The sequence below is a fragment of the Corticium candelabrum genome, chromosome 13, assembly GCF_963422355.1.
Source record: "Corticium candelabrum chromosome 13, ooCorCand1.1, whole genome shotgun sequence".
Taxonomy (NCBI): Eukaryota; Metazoa; Porifera; class Homoscleromorpha; order Homosclerophorida; family Plakinidae; genus Corticium; species Corticium candelabrum.
Window position 1 is genome coordinate 4,237,160 of NC_085097.1, and position 22,577 is coordinate 4,259,736.

Genomic DNA, 22,577 nt, shown 5'->3' on the forward strand with positions numbered 1-22,577 from the left:
AATTAATAAGTGCTATTTGGGCAAAGAAAGGCTGTCAGCGAGACCTCTAGCTATGGGATTATACCCTATCTAATTGGGCCAAAGATCTGTAATTACATACTATTGCTCGAGTCCCCTAAAACCGCAAAGGACTGGCTTCCTCATGATACTCCCTTCCTTTGCTCTAAAGAACCAAGGATTACAGACCCTGCAGGGAATGATAAGCATTTTAAGAGTGATCGAAACAGACCGGTCAAAACTAATTCTCTGTGCAATTAGTCTTGCAAGTGTGATCACGAAATTGTTGGCAGGAAGTGGCAACTTCTCATCACCTCATCTTTCTTACTCGCAGCATACACGTATAAGACAAAAGGATATACAAGTGACAAATAGATTAATCAATATGTCGCCACCTTCTTACTGTCATCTCAAGAGGTGTGCTCCTTGAGCGTATTTGTTTTCCCTGTATACGTTAATTCGGTATCTGTGTCTGAATTGTCTTCATGTAGCTGTATGTGTACTCGTTGTGGTGTCTAGGTGCAGTAGACTGTACAGTGAGCTGGGAGTATTCAGATATCTAAATGAATTAAGCGGTGAATATTTATTGGTGCCTGTAGACAGAACCTGAGATGTGTGTAGCTATTTACTATTGTTTGTTGGTTTCTGCCTGTGTGTGTGTGTGTGTGTGTGTGTGTGTGTGTGTGTGTGTGTGTGTGTGTGTGTGTGTGTGTGTGTGTGTGTGTGTGTGTGTGTGTGATCGATTTCTCTCACACAATTGATCGAGTGCTACGTAGAGCAATAAAACTTGTCTCCATCCATCTAGATTAGTGTTGCTACTTCATCTGCAACCAAATCTGACCAGCTCAATTGGGTTTACAACTTACACATAACAGTTAAGGTGTCATTAGTCTTATTTGCTTGCCTTAACTTAACGTTTAGGTTGAAAACTCTACCATTTATCTCAACGCTCCAGAATGGATGGATTATTCTGGCAACAGGGGTCTGTGGAGAAAGGAAACAGTCAACATGTCTACTTCCACACATAGGAATAACACTCCAGTACAAGTAGGCTCTAACATCACTCGCAAACAGTCTGACATTTGGTAAAGAGATTAGCTCATATCTTAAACATTTATATATCAATAACTGTTTTCTTAGGGTATGAGTCAGCTCTGCTTGGCTCATAACAGTTTGCTTGCTATTGTTAAATATCTTTGTCTTTTGCAAAATCGTCTTTATTAATCGATGGTCAGACATACAACGCTTTCATTCATTTATTACACACATTGCAATTATTAACTGTTGTATAACAAGGTCATCCCTATGTGGCCTATGCTCAGCACAACTGTGCAACAACAAGCAAGCTTTGGTGTAAGAATTAGACCAATAGCAATAGTAATTGGTTCAAACCTTTTATGTAGCCGTTTTCTTATCATTCAGGGTTTCTTGATGTTGTTCTGCCAAATCCCTGGGACCAAGAAGGATTTTTTGACACAATCACATTTACTGACTATGGCATTCCTGCTTAGAAGTCATGCTTTGATTTGAGAACTTACGTAAACATGTTATTTGTGTACACTGTAAACTTGAAACTGACTTTAAAAAATTACATTTATAGCATATTCGGTAAAAAGAGTAATACGTACCCAATAGTTCTTTTGTGAGCAATTTCTTCAATAATAAATTCAATGTTGTTTCCGACAAGTTCAACTTCATAATAGATGTACACACGCACGCACAAACAAACAAACACACACACACACACACACACACACACACACACACACACACACACACACACACACACACACACAGAGGCATACACACACACGCGCGCGCGCGCAAATACGTGTGTAGGCACGCACATCACAAAGCATGCAGTTTCGTGTACTGACCTCACTTTCTAGGCTGCAGTAGAAAGAGACTATCTGCTCAAACATCTACACTTTCTTTACGAAACTGTCGGATTTCGTCACCCGGAGATGCTAAAAGTCAACATAACGAGAGAATCACCTCCCAACAAATTATTCATCATTAAATCTTCTTGAAGATCTGCGGGCAGTTGAAAAATTACTAGCAAAAGCGTTCCCACGTATTTGTAAATTTGTAAGCAATACAAAGTTGTTTTGTACAGTACTCGTTTTGTTGTATTAACATTATTTTATCTAAATGTAATCGCTGACACGCACTCCACCCTGTCCTTTTCCGACCGACCTTCCGACTTCAAGCTCTACCAAAGTCTCGGTTTTTATCAACCGCAATCGTTTTGTTGTACTTCACTTGATTCACTAGCAAATTTTCTATCTTATAGTGAACTACTCTGTCTCTACAGGATCTCATTTTTCTAAAGGCGTTTGCATCGATGGTTGTTAACGCAGAGCTGAAGCTTTCACAAAGAAAGAAGACGTCACATGTCACATAGAAAGTGATATTTGATTTAGGCCTTGAAACTATGAGAGAGATTGAATAGCAGAGGCCTAGCCAGAAAAACGTTTTGGGAGTTTAAAATAAATATGAATTTGTTTAAAATTAATATTAATTTGTTTGAAATTAATATCAATTTGTCTAAAAATTAACATTAATTTGTTTAAAATTAATATTAATTTTATCAACTCGCGCGCTATGATCTACCTGGTATGTTAGAGATTAACGTAATGTTGCCAATTGCAACTTTCATTACGACGTTGGGTTTGCATAGACTCGTGCCCAGTCCTCCTCCGCGCTAGGTTGCTTACACCACGTGCGCTAGCTGTCACGTGTGTATAGGTCCATGTGGTTTCACACGTGTGGTTGGCTTAAGCACGGTGGAGGACTGGGACCATGCTTCGTCATGTGACATCATTTGAGTCTAATTAAGTTATTTAGCTCAGCCAGCTGGTCTCAGCTAAGATTTCTAATAGGTTGCTAAGGCTCTGCTAAACGACACAGAAGGTGGTAGATTAGCAAGAGCCTGCCTACAACCGGTCAGTCGCCTGGCCTCACAAATCAACGCCATCATGCACATGCACGATCCTCTTCGTAAAACTGCGCCGGCTAGCAGAGTCTAGAGTAGGATAACGCAGCCCATGACGGACATATTTCGTACATTTGACTACCTTCACAAATCTAAAGCAGATCTAAATCTAAATACAAATTCAGATTGTCATACACCCAGATGTGTGTCTCTTTCGTGAGCTGCTGTACATCCTGGTAATCATTCGCCAAGTTCTTTAGTTAGACGTCGCTAAACCTGTTGATATGATTGTGAGACACCAAGATGGTTGAGGTCTGTAATTGCTTGTTTTCCTGTACCGCGAGCAAACAAGCATGTAGGCTGTTAGGAGTGCAATCCCACTGCTTTGGCGATCTCAGAACTTCAGTGCCACAGTGCCGGTGATGAGAGCCTGCAGGCGTGTGCTGTCAGCCTCCTCGTTGGCTTTCCCTTTGACCAGCGCTTGCAAGATGCCAAACAAATGAGGGCTTTGACGACGCATCGTGTCTTCGATGTCTTTCACGGAGAAACGGCGTAAATCTTGCCACGAAACAGGCCCTCGACCAAGAGAACAGCAGTCGGACTCCCACAAACGTTCGATCTATCTCGACAGAGTCGTTTCTACTAATTGCCAATTGATTGGCGTCTCCGCATAATCTCTTGAGACATGTTGCTTCGCTGGAGTTGGACAAGTCCCACTTGCTTGATTCGAATCTTGTCGATTTCTCCTTGTGACATCTACAGGTCAAACAGGCACTCTGCACGTGCACACCTCTTGTACGCAGTGCGTATCTTACTTGCATACGGCGAGGGGTGATTCCGCAAGTCTGAAACGTCAGTAGAATGTGCTATAACTCCAACAGAGACTGGTGCGAAGGCAATACCAACGTAGACGTATGTTCTGGTGGCATGGTCCATCCTCTGGCGAGCTTCCGGGAAAGCTTACGAGCCACCTCGACGTGACTGATATTAGCTTAAAATTGGTCCAACAAAATCTGCTAGACGTAACTAACAGGGACGCCTGAACGCGGTGCTCTGGCAGACACAGGGATCAGGACCCGTCGCAGCCTTTTGAAAAAGAGGCGTTACCTTCACGTACTCGTGTGGCTCGACAGGTATGTAGAAGGTCTAGGCGCGCGCGAATGGACTTGCACTTACCATTGAGACCGCTCTTCTCGAAAGTCCTTCTCTGGTCGCACTCTCACGGACAACGACGACATCAACAAGTTATCGGCACGTAATGGCTTAGTGGCTCTATAATTGTTGTGTACTTAGTCTTTCTAATTGTGTAATCATGCATTACAAAAGCCCTCCTACGGAAACTATCATGCTAAATAAAATTAGTATCTACCAATCATGTCACGCCATTTCGGTCACGTTACAAACATGTTTGTCACGTGACGAAGCATGGTCCCAGTCCTCCACCGTGCTTAAGCCAACCACACGTGTGAAACCACATGGACCTATACACACGTGACAGCTAGCGCACGTGGTGTAAGCAACCTAGCGCGGAGGAGGACTGGGCACGAGTCTAGGGTTTGCATACAGTCTATGGCCTGGGTCTACCGCCGTAAATATTCTGGGACATAGTGATATCAACTAGTAAGGAAAGATCCCATTGCAACCCAAAAAAATGTCCATGTCCGTAGACTCTAAACGTAGTTTTCCAAATTAGGTACAACGTATCATCTCGCTACTGTATAATTATGTACATAAAATCACTCTAACAAACTATACAAAAACAGATGAGCAACCACGTTCATAAAAGTTGGGGCACTGAACCCTCAAAACCTAGATACGCCACCGTTTGATGCATTTAGATACTTGACGTAGCTACGTTACTGGCCCATGTCTGTGTCATAGAAAAATTTTAAATTGGGCAAATAGGGTGGGAGATATAGGAAAAAATGTTTTAGTATTGGCAATGTTCGTCATTTTTGAAGAGTCTGGAAGTGTAGATTTTACCAGCTAATATACCAGTTTACAGCTGCCAGTACCATGTTTACTTTCAAGGCGCCTAGAAAACGGCGGGAAAACACTGCGACTATAAGAACACGCCTAGCTGGCAAACGTTAGTGTCCGCATTTTCAATCCGGGACACTTCTCTATCCAGGATCCTGCATCCTCCGCAAATGCGCATGAATCACTCCACTGAGCGCAAGGACGAGTTCGATTTGCAATGTGGGTGTGTCGCAACTGTTGTAACCGACAGAACCAGAACTAAATCTAACGAAGAATCTGCTATGGGATATGAACTGGAACTGCTCTATCTAGGACATGCGCATTGAGATTTCAATGGATGACTAGTACTACCCGCCCCTATGGGCGGTGGCAATCTGGGCGGTGGCAATCTAGCGTTGTACACCACTTCTGCAAAGAAGACGCACCTTCTGTGACACACGGACACACGCATGCGCGCAAAAGCGGCCGGTGAGCCGGCGCATCTTGCACTCTGGGAACTAGAGGATGCAGAGCTGCCAACTCTCTCGCATTGAGCGGGAGACTCCCGCATTTGAGACCCTTCTCCCGCTTACCCCCATTTGGCATCAAATCTCCCGCATTCTGACCATTGGTGGGTGTGAACAGAATGATAGACGAGCCTGTTCTGTGTAACCGTGACCCTACATTCATGTATACGCACATACTTGATATTCCAATGTCAATTTCCATTTGTTAGCCCCTCTCTTCATCCGGCTCTTTCCTAGCATACTTGGTCAAGATACTGTACCGACATAGAATGAGGAGTCGGTCAGAGGTGGAAAACAGGGAGGGGCTAGCTACCTGATTACCATGTGTATTGCTGGAAAAGCGATCGAAGAAGGTTACAACAAGATAGAATCCAGAAAGTCCCAAGTAGCCACGAGAATGTGCATGTACTTTGTTCTTAGATTTTATAACACCCAGTAGTACGTACAGTACAAGTTCTGTATTTAATTAATTAACTATTACGTTTAGTAATTGATGTTGATGCTGTGTGTCGCTAATTAGGCACATTAATCAATCTGTTAGACACTTGTTGCGCTATAATTCTATTAATTAATGGCTTCTACTCCAACCGGGCATGCAAATACTTAAATTTTGATGATTAGATATTATTTATATATATTATTTAACACTTATTATGATATAAATTTACTGATATTATTGCTATTGTAGGCGTGTCCAACATTTTTGAAAACTCCCGCATTCTACCGCATTTTCCCTGCAAACTCACGCATTTTGACACTGCTAGGTTGGCAGGTCTGGAGGATGGCGTACGTACAGTGGCTGGCGAGCCCACGTCACATCCGCATACTCGGATAATGAATTGAGCAAACAAACTCCTGCTCATCTTATTTCAGAACGCCAAAGTCTACAGCCAACGCATCCAGACGATCAATGCAGCACGTCAACACCACTACTCGGTCAATTAAATAAACAAACTCCCGCGCATCTCAATCTCCCGCGCATCTCAATCTCCCGCGCATCTCAATCTCCCGCGCATCTCAATCTCCCGCGTATCTCAATTCACGTCACATCCGCATACTCGTCACTTCCGCGAAGACACATTCGCGTACCAATCTAATTTTAGGTTAATCTCAGCCCCCAAAGCAATCCGACGCGACCGTTCGTCTCAGATTACGCATTTTCCAGCATCCACATCTCAGACACGTCCCACCTCTAACGTCATAATCTATTCGTGGATAATGATGTCACTTTCGCGAAGACAAATCCGCGCATCTCATTTCAGGCCGCCAAAGTCTCGTGTCTAGCCGTCAGAGTCAGTCCGGGCGAAATCCAACTCGACCGTTCCCGAGCGTTCGCGTATTATAGTATAGGATGCTTTCTATTGTTTGTTGCGGCTTCAGAGGAAGCAGGAGCAATGTCAACGCCTACTATACGTTTAAACGGCTTCATCAGCTACGTTTACCGATTCATGGACGACCAGCCAACAAAAATTTTTGCAAGTTTAAAAATTAATATTAATAACTTAAAATTAATTAATATCCCCATTGTTACAATGTAACCCAAAGAACTGTACATGTCTATACATAGATTTACTAATTAACAACTTATCATCTCGATACTGTATAACTAAAAAATAATGTAGTAGTTAATTAATTAGACTAGATGTACACAAAAGTAGATGAGCAACCGCGCCCAAAGTTTGAGGTACTGAAACCCCCAAACACCCCGTAGATACGTCACTGCTGCAGCCCTTGTTGATCTTGCGATAGGAACGCGAATCTTCCTCAAACGGAGCGCTAGACTAGCTCCAAAAGAGCACGGCACTATCAGTGTTGTTTGCAACTTTTTAATGTGCCATCACTCCTCCGTAGAAAAGAGGCGTGTCAGTTCCGTTGGGCTATAGCTAGCAGTACAGTACACATGCGACCATGTACACGCCACCATTGCCTACTACAGTAGTTCCGGGGGATGTAGGCGGGAAGGGTCTGGCTACGCAAGACTAATAGCGGAGAGGGTCTGGTTAGCCTCGTCCCCAGAATCTTTCGCGCTAGTCTTGTCCGGTGCCCGTATAAGAATTCTAGGCGCCTGGAATTTTCATACGGGCACCGGACAAGACTAGCGCGAGAGAGTCTGGGGACAGTTGCAAGGGCGTGTAACAGCTTCGCACGCGACAATCAAATTATTGCGTAGGATAGTCTGGAAATCTACGGTTAATCGGCAAACGGTATCCTTTCTGTAATAGATTTCGTATCGTTACGACACACTGGAACGTATTGTGTTAGTGTAGAGATACAAGACATGCGGCTGCCTTGTCGTCGACGTTCCCATGTCGTAGGAGCCACAGTCTCAATTGTCACTTGCTTAGCGGTGTTGCTCTGGGAATGGCGCCAATTAGACACTCGGACTGTTCCAGGTGAGCCTAATTATAACTTGTTAGAATGTAGAGGCCGTACCAATTAGCCTCGGAATCCCACACTTAGAGACGGATTTAGTTTCTTGCACGCTAGGCACAAGTCGATCATGTCTGTACTTTGGAAGCGACCCACGTAAACAATGTGCACTAAACTGTTGCAATCATGAGTTACGTAACAAAAACTACCACTAGCCCCTAGACAAACAAACTAACAAAACTACCACCGCTAGGAATACGATTCACTTGCTTGCTAGAGAATTCAAGAATAGAACGACTTCAACTTTGCTTTATTACTCTCAGTCTGAAACGGAAACATCCCGCGCGTTATGAACAAGACCCGGATTAGTGCAGCTCGTTGTGCTACAATGTCCCGTATTCTGATGCTTGGTATGTGTAATTGCCGTAATCACACTGAGTGACTTAGGCGACTGCTAGTAAATCGGAAGATGCCTATTGCGCAAGCCTGCCAGTAAACATGAAGATGTTGATGTACACCGCGCAAGGTAGCCTCGAACTTCCAGACCAGAGAGCGCGCGAAGCTCAAAGGAGATGGTCTAGGCTCCAGTGACGCTGTTGTGCATGTCCGTCCTGTTACCGCAAGCTTGAAATGATCGAAGAACTGAAGCTGAAACTAAAACTAAGACGCGTGCGTGCACTGGAGTCTCTATTCACGACTCTGGCGTGCACCTAGCGCCCACGAGAATTTCACACTCGCGTAACCAGCGTTAGTGCACTTAACATAACCAATTACTGCTAAACCAATCAGAATTTAGAGCCAACATTCCGGATCTAAGACACTGATTGGCTTAGAAGGCTATTTGCGAAATCAGCTTTGTACACTGTACCGTTCTGGTCCCGACTAGAGTCGCGTGCTCTCTGGTCTGGAAGTTTGAGGCTCAGCGCAAGTGCACCTCGTTTTTCGTACAGTGCCACGCCCCTGAAGTCAGAGGGAGGCAGTTGCCTATTCTGCCTTCTAAGCCTTGGTACAGCCCAAAATTTGATAAACCGTCGGCTGCACTGATTTTGGCTGGCGTACTGGAACATTCGGACCCCCATCCAAAATGTCCCCCAGACCAAATTAGCCGGCCTATCCTGTCTGGGCAGACAGAATAGTCCAAGCCCATTCTGTCCCCCTTGCCCATTTGGTCCGAGCTGAAGGTTCTCAACTAAACAAACACCTTGACCACCAAACTGATTTCTACGTTTACTAGAGGTAGTTGTGGAGCTAAATAGAGCGTGAAATTACGTCCATCACTCACGTAATAGTGAAATAGACAAACCTGTAGCTTCTTGCACATCAGACGCAGACAGACGGAACCAGTAGTATCAAGTCGACGGCTACGATTCGTTCTGTGGCTAAAAGCTCGCTGTGTACACGTACTCCCAGACAAATTTCATGTGAAGCAGTAGCGCACGCTATACAATTTGGCGGAGAGTTTAATTCCAGTAGCGCACGCTATACAATTTGGGTGGTAGTTCTAATAGCATGGCAAAATAGCATGGGGACACTTTGGGCCAAATGGGGACGAAATAGACTGTCCGGTGGGACACTATAGGCCGGCCCATTTGGTCCGGGGGGGGGGGACAGTTTGGGCCGGAGGACGGTTTGTTCTGTTAAACCGGCAGCAACACGGAACAGCTACTTCGAATGCAAGAAACGACATCCACGAGTAGACTGGTGACCAGTCTCGCTGTGCGACCACGCTGAGGGTTGAACATCTAGGAATGACAAATGCGAGGAGAGCCTGCACGGTCACGAGTCTATAGACTGCCACGTGTGCAGTGCTCTGCTAACTACTACAGTTGAACGTAAAAGAAAGACTCACATTGAGTATTCAAAGAATGCAAATACATCATCACAATTCACATTAGTACGGTACCCGAACGATCAACTGCCAAGTTGAGGGATTTCCTTAGTGAGAGAAAGAAGAAATACCATACAAATACAAATGCGCATGCGCTGCACTGCAATTGGCCGTCCGACTAGCCATCAGTTTACTAACACACTACTGCAACTCTAACGCATGCGCGCCTCGGGTTAGAACGCGATTGTTTTAATACAGTAGCTGTTTTTATATGTTAAAAATCCACTCACTCTTGTTTTCTCTAGAAAGTGAGCGACCTCTTACTGCTAGAAGTCCCACAACATTGTCACGTTTTGCGCGAAGAAAAGAATCATTGAAGCGAGCCTGCGCACAATTTCAGCGACCTCTTACGGACAAAGAGAAGAAACTATTGTACGCCACAATGGTGGTGGACGACGAACACCGACTCATTTGGTGTCCTGTCAGAAAAACCGGCACAAGGTCCTGGCGTAGCATGATGCTCATCCTGGCAAGAAAGTTTTCTGACGTAAAGACGGCATTAGACCATGCTAAGCACCACGACTTCCAGTATCTAACGCGCTTGAGTAAAAAGTATCACAGCAATGCGGATATCGAGTGGAGGTTGAAGAACTACACGAAATTCATGTCGTACAGAGAGCCTCTTCAACGTGTCGTTTCCGACTACAGACAGATTAGATCGCTTAAAACTACAGGTCAAGGAAATGTTTGCAAATTGGTTGTAGAGTACAACAAGCGTCTCAATGGAGGCAAGAGTAAACCGGATGCTTGGAAAAACATCAGCTTTCCTCATTTTGTCAATTATATCACTCGTTTCTATGGCAACAAACAAAAATATCTAGACCTTAACGATCATTGGAGACCAATCAATTTGATTTGCCATCCTTGTCACATTGATTATGATTTCCTCATTGACATGGATAGTACTGGTCTTGCTGAGGAATCAGATTATCTCCTCAGATCTGTTGGAGCTCCCTCTTGGCTGCATCTGCCGCATGACAATCGATCGGGTAATGAAACAAAGTACAGTTTTTTCTCTCAGCTTTCGACCGCTCAGTTTCAACGTCTTCGTGATCAATACGACGAAGACTACGAGATATTTGGATATCAACGTCTCGATCAACATGGATAAAGTCTGTGCTAGCTAACTGATTTGCAAGAAAATATAATCACCGACAAGTCTATCCAGTTATATAGAACTATAGACTGTAGCAAAACTACCATACAATTTAGATCGGAGCAGGAGCATATTGCAATGAGCATTTTAAAAGAAGTGGTCAAAGCAACCTTGTTGATATCAATAGCCTTGAGCTTGCTGCATGCCAACCGCTAGCCTCGAACTTCCAGACCAGAGTTCGCGCGCTCTCTGGTCTGGAAATTCAAGGCTAGCCAACCACCTGTAAGCATGTATTAATTAAGTAACTAAAAGAGTTAAAAATTCACGCAATTTCGACGTATACATTAATCGATATCAGAGAGCTTTGCAATTGAGCAGTCGTACATGCTGCTCTTCATAACCCTCTAATATATAACTACAAGAAAAGATCAAAGTTAAGGTGGACGCTCACATAGTCTCTGTTCGTTTCAATTTGGATCCAGAAGTGTACACTGATACACATGCATGTGTTTGTCTAGGTAGGGATACGACGATTGCAAAATGGTCGCCCATACAAAAGTATCCAAACACGAGCTATCCAGATTTCTTTAAAAAACATTTTGATGGATATGTATAGGGATGGCTATGTACTTAATCATGCATGCTCATCTCCTACATCATAATAATTAGAACGCAGCAGTCGTGTGTGACACTCACAGTACTGGATTGTGATGTAAGAGATGAATATGATTAAGTACGTACCCAACCCTACATACGCATCATTTTCTGAAAATGTTTTTTTTTTGTATATACATACAGTTCTTTGGGTTACTAGTTGATATGAATTATGTCCCGGAGTCTATGCGGGGGAGAAGAGGTAGACCAAGGCATCAGACTGCGTAGTGTATATTGCTAGTATGAACACAAGGTCATATCAAAATTCCAATTGGCAACATTAAGTTACCCGTAATAGATATACCTCTAATATAGACAGTAGCTTGCGAGTTGATAAAATTAATATTAATTTTCAATAAATCAATATTAATTTTGAACAAATTAATATTAATTTTGAACAAATTAATATCAATTTAAGTCTCCCCAAAGTTTTCGAGACTACGCCGTTAGCTCCAGCGCTTTTGTATAATACCACGAAAAATACGGGAGTTATTGCAATTTTTCTAAGTCTAATGTGAGAGCCGTTCAATCCGCTACATTTAGCCTACAGCATCACATCTAGACACAACGTCGTGGCCGACTCTGCGTATGCGGATCTCAAGTCACTCTACCTACATCCACCAACAAAACCAAAATTCTCAAACGAGATGACGTCTGGCACCCACTCAATGCGAAAATCGGTTGCACATTTGTCCAGTCCGGAAGTCAACCCATCAAGCGTCAACTCAATTACGACATACTTTGCTACCCGTCAGCAGGTGTGAGCTCCTCGCCTCCATTCTCTCCAGACGTCAGCCAACCGAGGGTGACAACCCCTCGTCAATCCTTCCCTCCCATTTTTTCCGACTCCGAACACACCATCGACGTCATGGATCGACTTCCCAACGAAATTCTCCTCGAGATCTTTTCCTACTTGAGTCAACGACAGCTTCTTCGTCTGCAGCTCGTTTCGCAACGTTGGAGTCAACTGGTGCGGTCTCCTCCTCTATGGAAGAGAATCGACGTGCTTGCCGCGTTTGCCGACGTCCCGGCGGACGTCGTTGTCGAGCAGTTGGCAACGTTTCTCGACGGATCGCTCGTCGAGTGTCTCGAGGTCGCACGCAGTCCCCTGTCTCATCGGGGCGTGAACGAAATTATGAAGAGTTTCTGTCGCGTTAAGGTGTTGCATTAGCATTAATTAAAATTTATGAATATATTATATTTTATATAAATTATAAAGTATATACATAATTTTAAGTTTGACTAACACAAAGGGAGTTTTCGTTTAAAAAATTTCTAAAATATTTTAACAATTAATAAAATACAGTGTAATAATTAAATTTAAATTTGGCTCACACACAATCACGTGCAATAAAATAAAATTCCAATATATATGACAATTAACAGTAAATAATATTTTACGTAAATTATTATATAATAATATTAATTGTTAAATATTTCATATATTTTATTAGATGCAATATCCCTAAGGCAAATTTAAATTTTTATCACAGGGTACGGTAGGTACGCGATTAAGCGTTGTGGGGGGCGTGGTCGTCTTTTTGCGCGCTTAGAAAACATAGTAAATGAAGACTAAAATTTGTCAAAATCAACGAAATAAAATGTTGGCACGTTGTGTACTATATCCTATTTTGTTTCGGTCGATAATCAACTAACAACCTAGAAAATAGTTGATAGCCTCGGAGGCCCATGCGCAAATTTTGTTCTCCTTTCTTCTCCTCCATGGATATCTTTGTTTGTACGTTACGTACAGCTGTGAAACTTGAGAAAACGCTTTAGAATTACCCGAACTCTATTCTTTTGGTGATTAGAGATAGGAATAATTGCAAAATATTTAATAAAATTATATAAATTTAATTTGACTTAGAACACATCGCATATAATAAAATATTTTTTAAAAATTAATATTATATAAAATACTACAAAAATATCCAAATATTTAAAAAAAATTAAATTTGGGTTAAATGTATTGAATTTAATTTACCTAGTAAAACAGTAAAATATATAACAATTAGTATTATATGAATTGCTACAAAATATCTAAAAATTCATAAAAATTAAATTTGGCTTAAACATATTGCATTGCATAAAACATGTAAAATATATAACAAGTAATATTATATGAGTTACTACAAAAATATCTAAAAATTTATGAAAAGTTGAAATTTAGATAAATTGATAAACACATAGCGTTTAATAAAATATATAGTAAACAAAAATTAATATTTTATGTAATAAATTATATATAATAATTATTTAGAGATTAATATTTTACATAAATAGATTACAAAAACATAGAAAAATTAAATTCCGTATTTCATCTCAAGACCCTCTCGTTGACGTCTTACCACAGAAGTCGCGAGGAAGGCATTTGCAAAGAGTGGACGGTCATCTGTCTGCGGAGCCTCCGCCTCGAGAGCTGTTTTGGTCTCAACGACGCCGACGCCAACACCATAGCGACGTGCTGCAAGCAGCTCCGACGACTCGAGGTCATCTCCTGCTGCAACTCGCTCACCGACCGCGGGATCACCAGTTTGGCGCAAAGTTGTCGGGACCTCGAGGTACTTCGGATCTCCGCCTCCACCTACGTCACCGACCGCGGTCTCGCTGCATTCGCCGACTTCTCGAACAAGTTGAAGACACTCGAATTGTCGCGCGTCGACGACCTAACCGACGAGACGCTTATTCGTCTTGCCGGAGCGAGCTGCCATCTCGAACACTTGGCGTTGGGATCGGCCACAAAGGTGAAGTATAAATTTTAATTTATGTATTTAAAAATAAAACATTAATTTATTATATTTAAATAATTGATATAAATTAATTTATATTATCATATAAATTAATTTATATTATTATATAAATTAATTTATATTATTATATAAATTAATTTATATTATTATATTAATTTATATATTTTTAATTAATTAAACACTAATACAGTTACTAGGCAGAGACTGGCGTTGTCCTGCAATTGCATTAATTTATCTATTTTAATATATAATATTTATATATTTTATTACATGCAATTTTTAAAAAACCAAATTTAAATTTATGTACTGTATTTTACAGTAATTGACATCAATATTAATTGTTATATAGTTTATATATTATACTAGATGTGATTTGTGTCTAGGTCAATAATTTTTAAATTTTATTATTTAATGTATTTTTATATACAATATAAATTTTATATTATTATAATAATGCCATGCCAAAAAATATTTTTTCCCGTTCGCTTGACCCTTTCTTGTGACAAATTAGAAAAGACTTTTAGACAATAACACATGTGCGCATGCGCAATATTTTTTTGCAATTGACACATGCGTCACCAGTCCATTTAACAAACCCAAAGGCAAACCTACGTACAGAAACAAACATTGTCCGTCACTGAACGCAAAGCTCATCACAACAAACGAGCAAAGTGCCAGCTGGTAGGTCGTTTGGACAGAGAAATGAGAATCACTGTACAATGTACAAAGCCTAAGAGTCCATTCTAGGGTTCATGGGAAAACTGGAAAAAAAACATTGATACTTAGCTAATTAATTAACGAAATGGTACTGTGCACCTCGATCACACACATAGTAGTCTGTGCTATACAATATTTAATGATACTAATGGCCAAATAGTTTAATTAATAATTATTAATTAACCCAAAAATTTCTTGTGACTGACCACCTCTTTTAGCATAGCGACGGGAAAATATTTTTGAAAAAAATCTTTGGAACTGGCAATATATATCTAATATTTTTATTAACTGCTATTTGTATTTAATTAAGCCAATTTAAATATTTATGTATATTTATAATTATTGATATAAAATATTAGATTCACTAGCAATAACAAAATTAACACTATGTTATTTACATGCTTCATTATTACATTTATTTATTTCATTATTTATTGATAGCTGTATTTATTTATTTCATTATTTATTGATTGTTGTACTTGTATATTTTTTTATTTTAATTATTTATTGATTGCTGTATTTATTTATTTAATTTTGTATTTATTTATTTACTTATTTAATTCTGTATTTATATATTTATTTATTTAGTTGCTTATGATTGCTGTATTTATTTATTTATTTTATTTTATTATTTATGATTGCTGTATTTATATATGTATATATATATATATATATATATATATATTATTGTTTATGATTGCTGTATTTATTTATTTATTTAATTATTTATTGATTGCTGTATTTATTTATGTATATATTTTTTAATTGTTTATGATTGCTGTATTTTTTATTTAATTATTTATGATTGCTGTATTTATATATTTTATTTAATTATTTATTATTACTGTATTTATTTTTTATTTATTTATTTATTTATTGCTGTATTTATATATATATATATATATATATATATATATATATATATATATATATATATATATATATATTATTTAATTATTTATGATTGCTGTATATATTTATTTTATATTTTATTTAATTATTTACGATTACTGTATTCATTTATTGAATGCTGTGTTTATTTATATATTTTATTATTTATTGATTGCTGTATTTATTTATTTATTTGTATATTTTATTTAATTATTTATTGATTACTGTATTTATTTATTTATTTTTATAGGTGACGGAAGCAAGCATTGCGGCTGTCGCTCGACTATGTTGTAAGTTGAAGTACATCAAGTTGGTCAACTGTGTCAACGTCAAGGTAAGCTGCGACATTCAGGAAGCGTTTAACATCACCGTAACGACGACCGATATTCCCGCCATGGGCTCCACGTGGTACAACTATTTGGCGGGAGCGATGGTGCAGCGAGCGATGGTGCTCCTGCCGTCACGTGTCAATCGGGCGTGAGGTCGGTGCGCGCGAGCGACTGCACCGCGCGGTAATAAATAATTATTCTTTTTAACTCAGCGATATGGCAATTATCAATAAGGTGTTGACGTCAGAAAGCGATATGACGTTGTGAAATATGATTAGCCGTTTTGTACAAAAATTAAGATTGGAGAAAAATGGCAATATAAATAGACCACGCCCATAGTTTATCAATAGACTAAATACTTAATTACATATGAAAACATGTCATCACACGCACGCACACACACACACACACACACACACACACACACACACACACACACACCTAAATCCTAAATGTCAGGAGCTGCCTCTCTGAGGTCACGCCCCCAGCTGCTAAGCTGGGCCCTGTGCGCTACTCAGGGAACTCTGGGCCTGCGCAAGCAAACTCCTGGAGCCGGGCCAGGCACTAGCAAGAGCACTGACTTGTAAAGCCAACTGCGGTGTAAGCACCCGAAGTCTCACCAGGACTCCATTGGCTGATGTCACGTCACAGCCAATGGCCACTTAGGACCCCAGTCTATGACCAGGTACTCATTTATACTCCTGAGTCGAGACAAGCAAATGAGTGTTAGTCTCTTGCTTAAGGAAATTATGCCATAGCTTGCCATCACTGTGACTTAAACTTGCAACCCTTCAAGGTCCAGGATGTTCACACTCTGTAAGATGGCTCTCTAACCAACTGAGCTACACACACACACACACACACACACACACACACACACACACACACACACACACACACACACACACACACACACACAAGCCAGTAAATCCTCATGCAGTAGCTGCATTCTCTCCTTTCTGCACGTAGATGTGCGATCAGATTAGGATATCAACAGACTCAACACTTACTTATCTACTAGCCAATTGCCAGCAGCAACTTTTGTCAAGCTAATCGTCACTACAGTTCAGCCAGTGTGAACAAATTCACTTTATTAAACCATATTGGTCCTTCCTTCACTCTACGATCTCCAACATCAGTTATCACCAATAACAACTTTCTGTTATAAGTAATCATCTCTCTGCTTGGCAGTAAACTCAAGTGGACAAGGACAGATTTTGAGTTTATATGAACACAGAGAACTAAAGGCACTACCCAAGCTGGGCACTACAGTAGGCATACACAGAGTGTATTGTTTGAAGACGGCATTCAACTATGGTGAATAACATAATAAGACACGATAGTATAAATCTGCCATAGCCACAATGGCAAGACACAATTGAAAGACTCTACAAAGTAGATAACCATATGGTGAACAGTTACATTGACCAAACTAAATCACAATCATGTCTCAGTCATACCAGACTATCCATACATATAGTCTATCCATTAATCAATAGAAACCGACCATTCATGTGGTGTCCTACCATACTGAATTGATGTGAGCTCATTAAGAAATCGCTTTGCCAAACCATCGGTCGGACAAGAAATAGGCAGATTCTACAACAGCCAATAGCATCAATATATCTCACATATTACCCAGACACTTGACCATAATACCTCGCCGTGATATAGAATTCTATCAACCGGACATACTACACATGCAGTGCCAGCACCAAACATCTCTTTCAGCTATACAATACCAACACCATTTTTCTTCTGAAATATACGGCAGCACAACAACCTTACTCGACCATCTTTTACTGCTTTTACAGTCTCTGCCATTGTTATACGCCTTTCGGACACTTTTATTGTGCCCTAAAGTGACACCAAATTAAGGACAACTTGAGGATTTGATTCAATGGTCTTACAGACCCACTGCTGTGCCAATTCTATGAGAGATTTTCGAACAACACCAGGGAGAATTAGGCCATCCAATGGAGGAGTAACCAACTCATTCTCTAAAAACAGAATTTTGACATTCTAGTAGAAGTATGATTTTGTATAACCAGAAACAGTGGAAACCAACAAGACAAAATTTCAATAACAAATACGCAAAATCGTTTCTCACTGACTGACTGCTTGACACTGTATATTGCATTGGGTGATTGTGTTCAGATGGTTGCATTCTCTCGTTGCCACATACTAACTACAAGGTAGAGTAGCTAGACAAACAATAGACAGACCAGGTACACAAATATGCATACATGCACATAAAGAAAAAAGAAAAACAATAAAGCAAACAAAGAAGCAACCAAAATGTATGCAAGAAAATGTAAACAAATTTTGTATGTGACACACAAATTTCTCGAATTTCCTTTTGTCAAATAAAAAAATTGAGTTTAAATAAATTTTATTTAGCAAAGTGAAATCTTGAAATAAACAAAATTCAGTTTATGTTTTGTCTATTCGAGAAAATTTTGTATGCAAGAAAACAAACAAAACCAACGAAATATTCAACCTCCAGCTTCATTGGTCCAGTGTAGAAAAACATTCATAGTACCAACTTCTGTCAACTACACCAAATATGAATACATCAACTGTTATGCTTAGACGATAGCTTAACTCTCACCAACTCATCCTGTCCGTACAACCACAACACCTGCTGACACCCCTGTTTCTCCGCCTCCAACTGAACAAAAATTGTACCTCCATAATTGCTGCAAAAAATGACCAATTTCATGCCTTAATTAAAAAGAACTAATGACTCATAGTTATCCTGACCCTCCGGCTTTGGTGTCACCAATGCCTCCTTTAAATGATCGAACGAAACGAGGATCAGCGAGAAGTGACACCGGTTTGAAACCACTCTTGAAGTAAGGACCAACTGGACATAAAACTACGTACAGTAATGCTGTGTTGGAGGGGCCAACCCCAAGACTTGGCTAAAAATTGAAAAGTTATTTGACACCCACATACAGATGATGTGTCACTCTTGGCTTACACGAGTTCCGATCATCGTCGGACGAATATACAATGATGTGTTTGGTTCGGATGGAACCCAATCGGCATCCACACGAACAAGATCTTTGATGCACTTCACAAACTCTTCCCCATCAAATGTCTAATATATTAGCAATTAGCAGTCAGCCCTTCGATGGACAATTGGATGAAGACAAGCACTCAGGCATCCATACAATACAAAAGATAGAACAACAACATGCGCGCGCGCACACACACACACACACACACACACACACACACACACACACACACACAACATTGCATGCATACAATAAGCAAGGAGCACAACAAACACGACATACCGGGAGAGACAGTCGTTTTGCCGAGTTGTTCATGCGCTTCATATTTTCAATCGGTCTGAATAGCCGTACTTTTCCATCATCTCCCCTATACGCTTTCGTGCCCTCAAAAACCTACAAGCGAAAACATGCTATATAAATTGTAAAATCTTACAAAATAGTTTCAATACCTCTAAGGCATAGTGAAGGACTACAGAGCCAGGTGATAGTGAGAGATTGTGAAATTCGGAAATTTTTGGTGTCTTCCATCCTTCTGCTGCATCCCACTCCACTTCTAACATGTGATCGGTAAAAACGGTTCCGAATGCCACAGATGAAACGTTGTCAGGCTTGGGTTTGAGCTTCGTGGTTCGTTCTATGATACATCCCTCATGCTGCAATGCAACACAAAACACTGAAGATCGTCAATTAAGCAAACAAACAAGCAAGACACAGTCAGTCTTTTTGCGTTCCACACTAGGGTTAGCGACCTTGATTAGCAAACTTAATTATAGATAACTACTGTTTTGTAGACCTCATCAAGAGATTAAGGTGTAATATTCTCGGTTAGCACTAACCAGACTAGTGAGCATGGTTAGCACAAGGTTAGCAACATTGGCATGCAATTAGTGTGTATGACATTACATTCTTAGATGGACCTCCAAACTGTGCTCTTGTTACTTCTTCGTCATCGGCAGTATGCAGCCATAGCCAGGCGTCGTCGACAAATCATTGCGTTACGGTGCAACAAAAAGGGGCTATGACTACTGGCGTCCCGCAGAAAGTTTTTGCAACTATTTGCAGTACTTTGTCAGCTCCTCGCTTACAAAAACCGAACAAGCATGCCAAGGACAAACAGAGTGGATGAAGCTCCACAGCTGCAGGTGGTGGGATCTAGCACGTCTGGTTTGGAATGACGGGAAGTGGAAGAAAAAGTTCAGAATGACAAAAAACCACGTGCTTGTGTTTGTGTGCCGATGCCAACACCACTGCTGTTCATTACTGCCATAGAAGGAACCTTCAGCCTCTGTCCACGGACAGCCAGAGCTCCATGCTCTTCCATGATCAATTGCCCCACTGTTTTTCACGCGTGGGATGGGACATAATTTATGTATGTTCTTCAGAGACAAGTGAGAACGCAGGTTAGCTAACCCCAAACCAATTAAGTATTGTGTTTCAGACATCCGGTAGTTAACCTAACCCTAGTGTGAAAACGCTATTTATCACAAATGCAAGATTACTGTGCTTCTACAAAAAGATTTGTCATAAAACCCATTTGCTGCCTTTCGGTATTCATAAAAATCACTACTACGAACTAAAACGTGTTAACAGTTGCTCGTGCTGGTAATATCTTCTGATGCCCACGATTCAAATTCTAATGAACAGAGAAACAAATTGTACTGCTGAACCCTCGCCGGGTGTAACCACATACCGTATGCACCCGTAATAATGCCCTGGGCGTATAGAAAACAAACCCTTTTTCTGGGCCTAGCTAGACAAGGGCATGGGCGTTATTTTGGTCCTAAGTGTATACATGGTCACAAAATGAAGACAGAAATACCACAAATGCTTGCAGTTATCCATTTGCAAGATCAAAGGTACTGGTATCCATACAGTATCAACATACACGCAAAAACTAAACACTATACACACGTGCATGGTCGGCCTGAAGCCCATCAAGAGCATCAGGGTCGGTAATTGCAACGAAGACATGAGTCTAGCAGTAAGCACTTTCCCTCAACACTGACACCAGCTCATCAAACGCACACAGACGGAGACGTATGTTCTGCGAACCACTTTTTGTTTTGTCTCCGCATGCGTTTTTCGGGCTGAAAGTTCTGACCTGTCGCACATGGGCGTATATACGGGCATGGATGTTATTAGGGACAAATATGCTTTCTCATCACGTGATAACGTTTTGCATACTGAGGTTTTAGCCCAACCCACTCGTCTCAGCTAAGATTTCCAATGCATTTGTGTAGCTATACAATGTACGTACAAAGACACAAAGATGCAAAGCCAGGTCTCCACACTTGCGTACTTACAAGTGAGTTGCTTCGTCCAGACGCACTGTCATGGACAATGCATGTTCCACTTCGCAACTTCTCATGGACTGCCAAGTTTCTGTTAGCTAGAGGCAACACTAGTGATTTTTGCAACAACACCTCGGTCGATCAGTCACGCACACCGAAAATTTCAAGCTGTCAGACTGCAGAACCACTATCCAGAAACACATCCAGTCTCACATTGAAAGTATACTCATCGGACTCATACAATAACAAAAAATACTAAATTCAATTAGAGAGCTGGCAGCTAGAGCTCCACTAAAAGCTTGGATATACAAGCTCCAAGTACGTGTTGGTTACCCTGGAAGTCTGCTCCTATTTCGACGTGCATAACATGATTAACTACCACACTCGCTCGCTGGCAGCTAGAGTGTTACACAAGCATGCGAACAGTTGGAGGCGTATTGAACATGAACAAGCCGCACCTACTCTCACACACAAAGCGACAGAGTGTCAGCTACTAGGTACTAGCAGCAGCTAACACAAAGACACAAAACAACACGCCCTCATGCATAATACTGACATACCCAATACAAACAGACCACGTTGACTTGCCTAGTTCACTGCACTAGACAAGATCTGGAGTTTGCTTTCAAGACGGCATAGTATAAGAATTATAAGTCTAATTTTTTGACATCTGGAAAGGTAGAGTGCAGTCTGTGTGGATGATGCAATACCATTGGGAAATTACCTTGAGATGACGGAGAGTCGTGAGACAGCGAAGAGAGTTCCAGAGCCTAGTAGTGCGACGCAGACTCTGAAATAAAGTGCTTTGAATTGAGTTTAGACAGAGAAGACGTTGAGTTCGTTCTCACTTGCTGTAAACCGTTGACTGCCATCAGAGAAAATGTGATAATACGGGAGCTCTGTTTGATGTAATTTACTACCCGGATGTGGTAAGCGTGGCTATAACAAGTCTTTCATTTATAGAGTTTCACAAATTTTATCATGTCTTATAAACATATGTTAATAAATTATTTATAATTGAAATACATTTCCATTATAATATAATATAATTAATTATTTTATAATATTAATATATAAATATATAACGAAATTTTACAATATAATATACCAAATTATTTTTAAAATTTTATTATAACATATTCCTATAATA

At 40.5% G+C, this 22,577-nt stretch overlaps 3 protein-coding genes across 3 annotated transcripts; 2 read left to right on the plus strand and 1 right to left on the minus strand.

Moving 5' to 3' along the window:
• The first annotated feature begins 9,929 nt into the window (after positions 1-9,929).
• Positions 9,930-10,942, plus strand: LOC134189106 (carbohydrate sulfotransferase 11-like). The gene has a single exon (XM_062657339.1). It carries the CDS (start codon positions 10,059-10,061, stop codon positions 10,785-10,787), a length of 729 nt encoding a protein of 242 aa, XP_062513323.1. The 5' UTR covers positions 9,930-10,058; the 3' UTR covers positions 10,788-10,942.
• Positions 10,943-12,294: 1,352 nt separating this feature from the next.
• LOC134188540 (F-box/LRR-repeat protein 2-like) lies at positions 12,295-16,477 on the plus strand. The gene is made up of 3 exons (XM_062656705.1): positions 12,295-12,585; positions 13,754-14,170; positions 16,035-16,477. The coding sequence occupies exons 1-3, from the start codon at positions 12,295-12,297 to the stop codon at positions 16,263-16,265; spliced, it is 939 nt and encodes a 312-aa protein (XP_062512689.1). The 3' UTR covers positions 16,266-16,477.
• A 909-nt stretch (positions 16,478-17,386) lies between these two features.
• On the minus strand, positions 17,387-22,329 carry LOC134188437 (branched-chain-amino-acid aminotransferase, cytosolic-like). The gene is made up of 12 exons (XM_062656606.1): positions 22,276-22,329; positions 22,152-22,217; positions 19,586-19,789; positions 19,419-19,529; positions 19,097-19,216; positions 18,877-19,037; positions 18,725-18,812; positions 18,614-18,668; positions 18,028-18,113; positions 17,902-17,970; positions 17,773-17,844; positions 17,387-17,712 (listed from the first exon to the last, which is right to left on the minus strand). The coding sequence occupies exons 1-12, from the start codon at positions 22,297-22,299 to the stop codon at positions 17,602-17,604; spliced, it is 1,167 nt and encodes a 388-aa protein (XP_062512590.1). The 5' UTR covers positions 22,300-22,329; the 3' UTR covers positions 17,387-17,601.
• Positions 22,330-22,577: the final 248 nt, after the last annotated feature.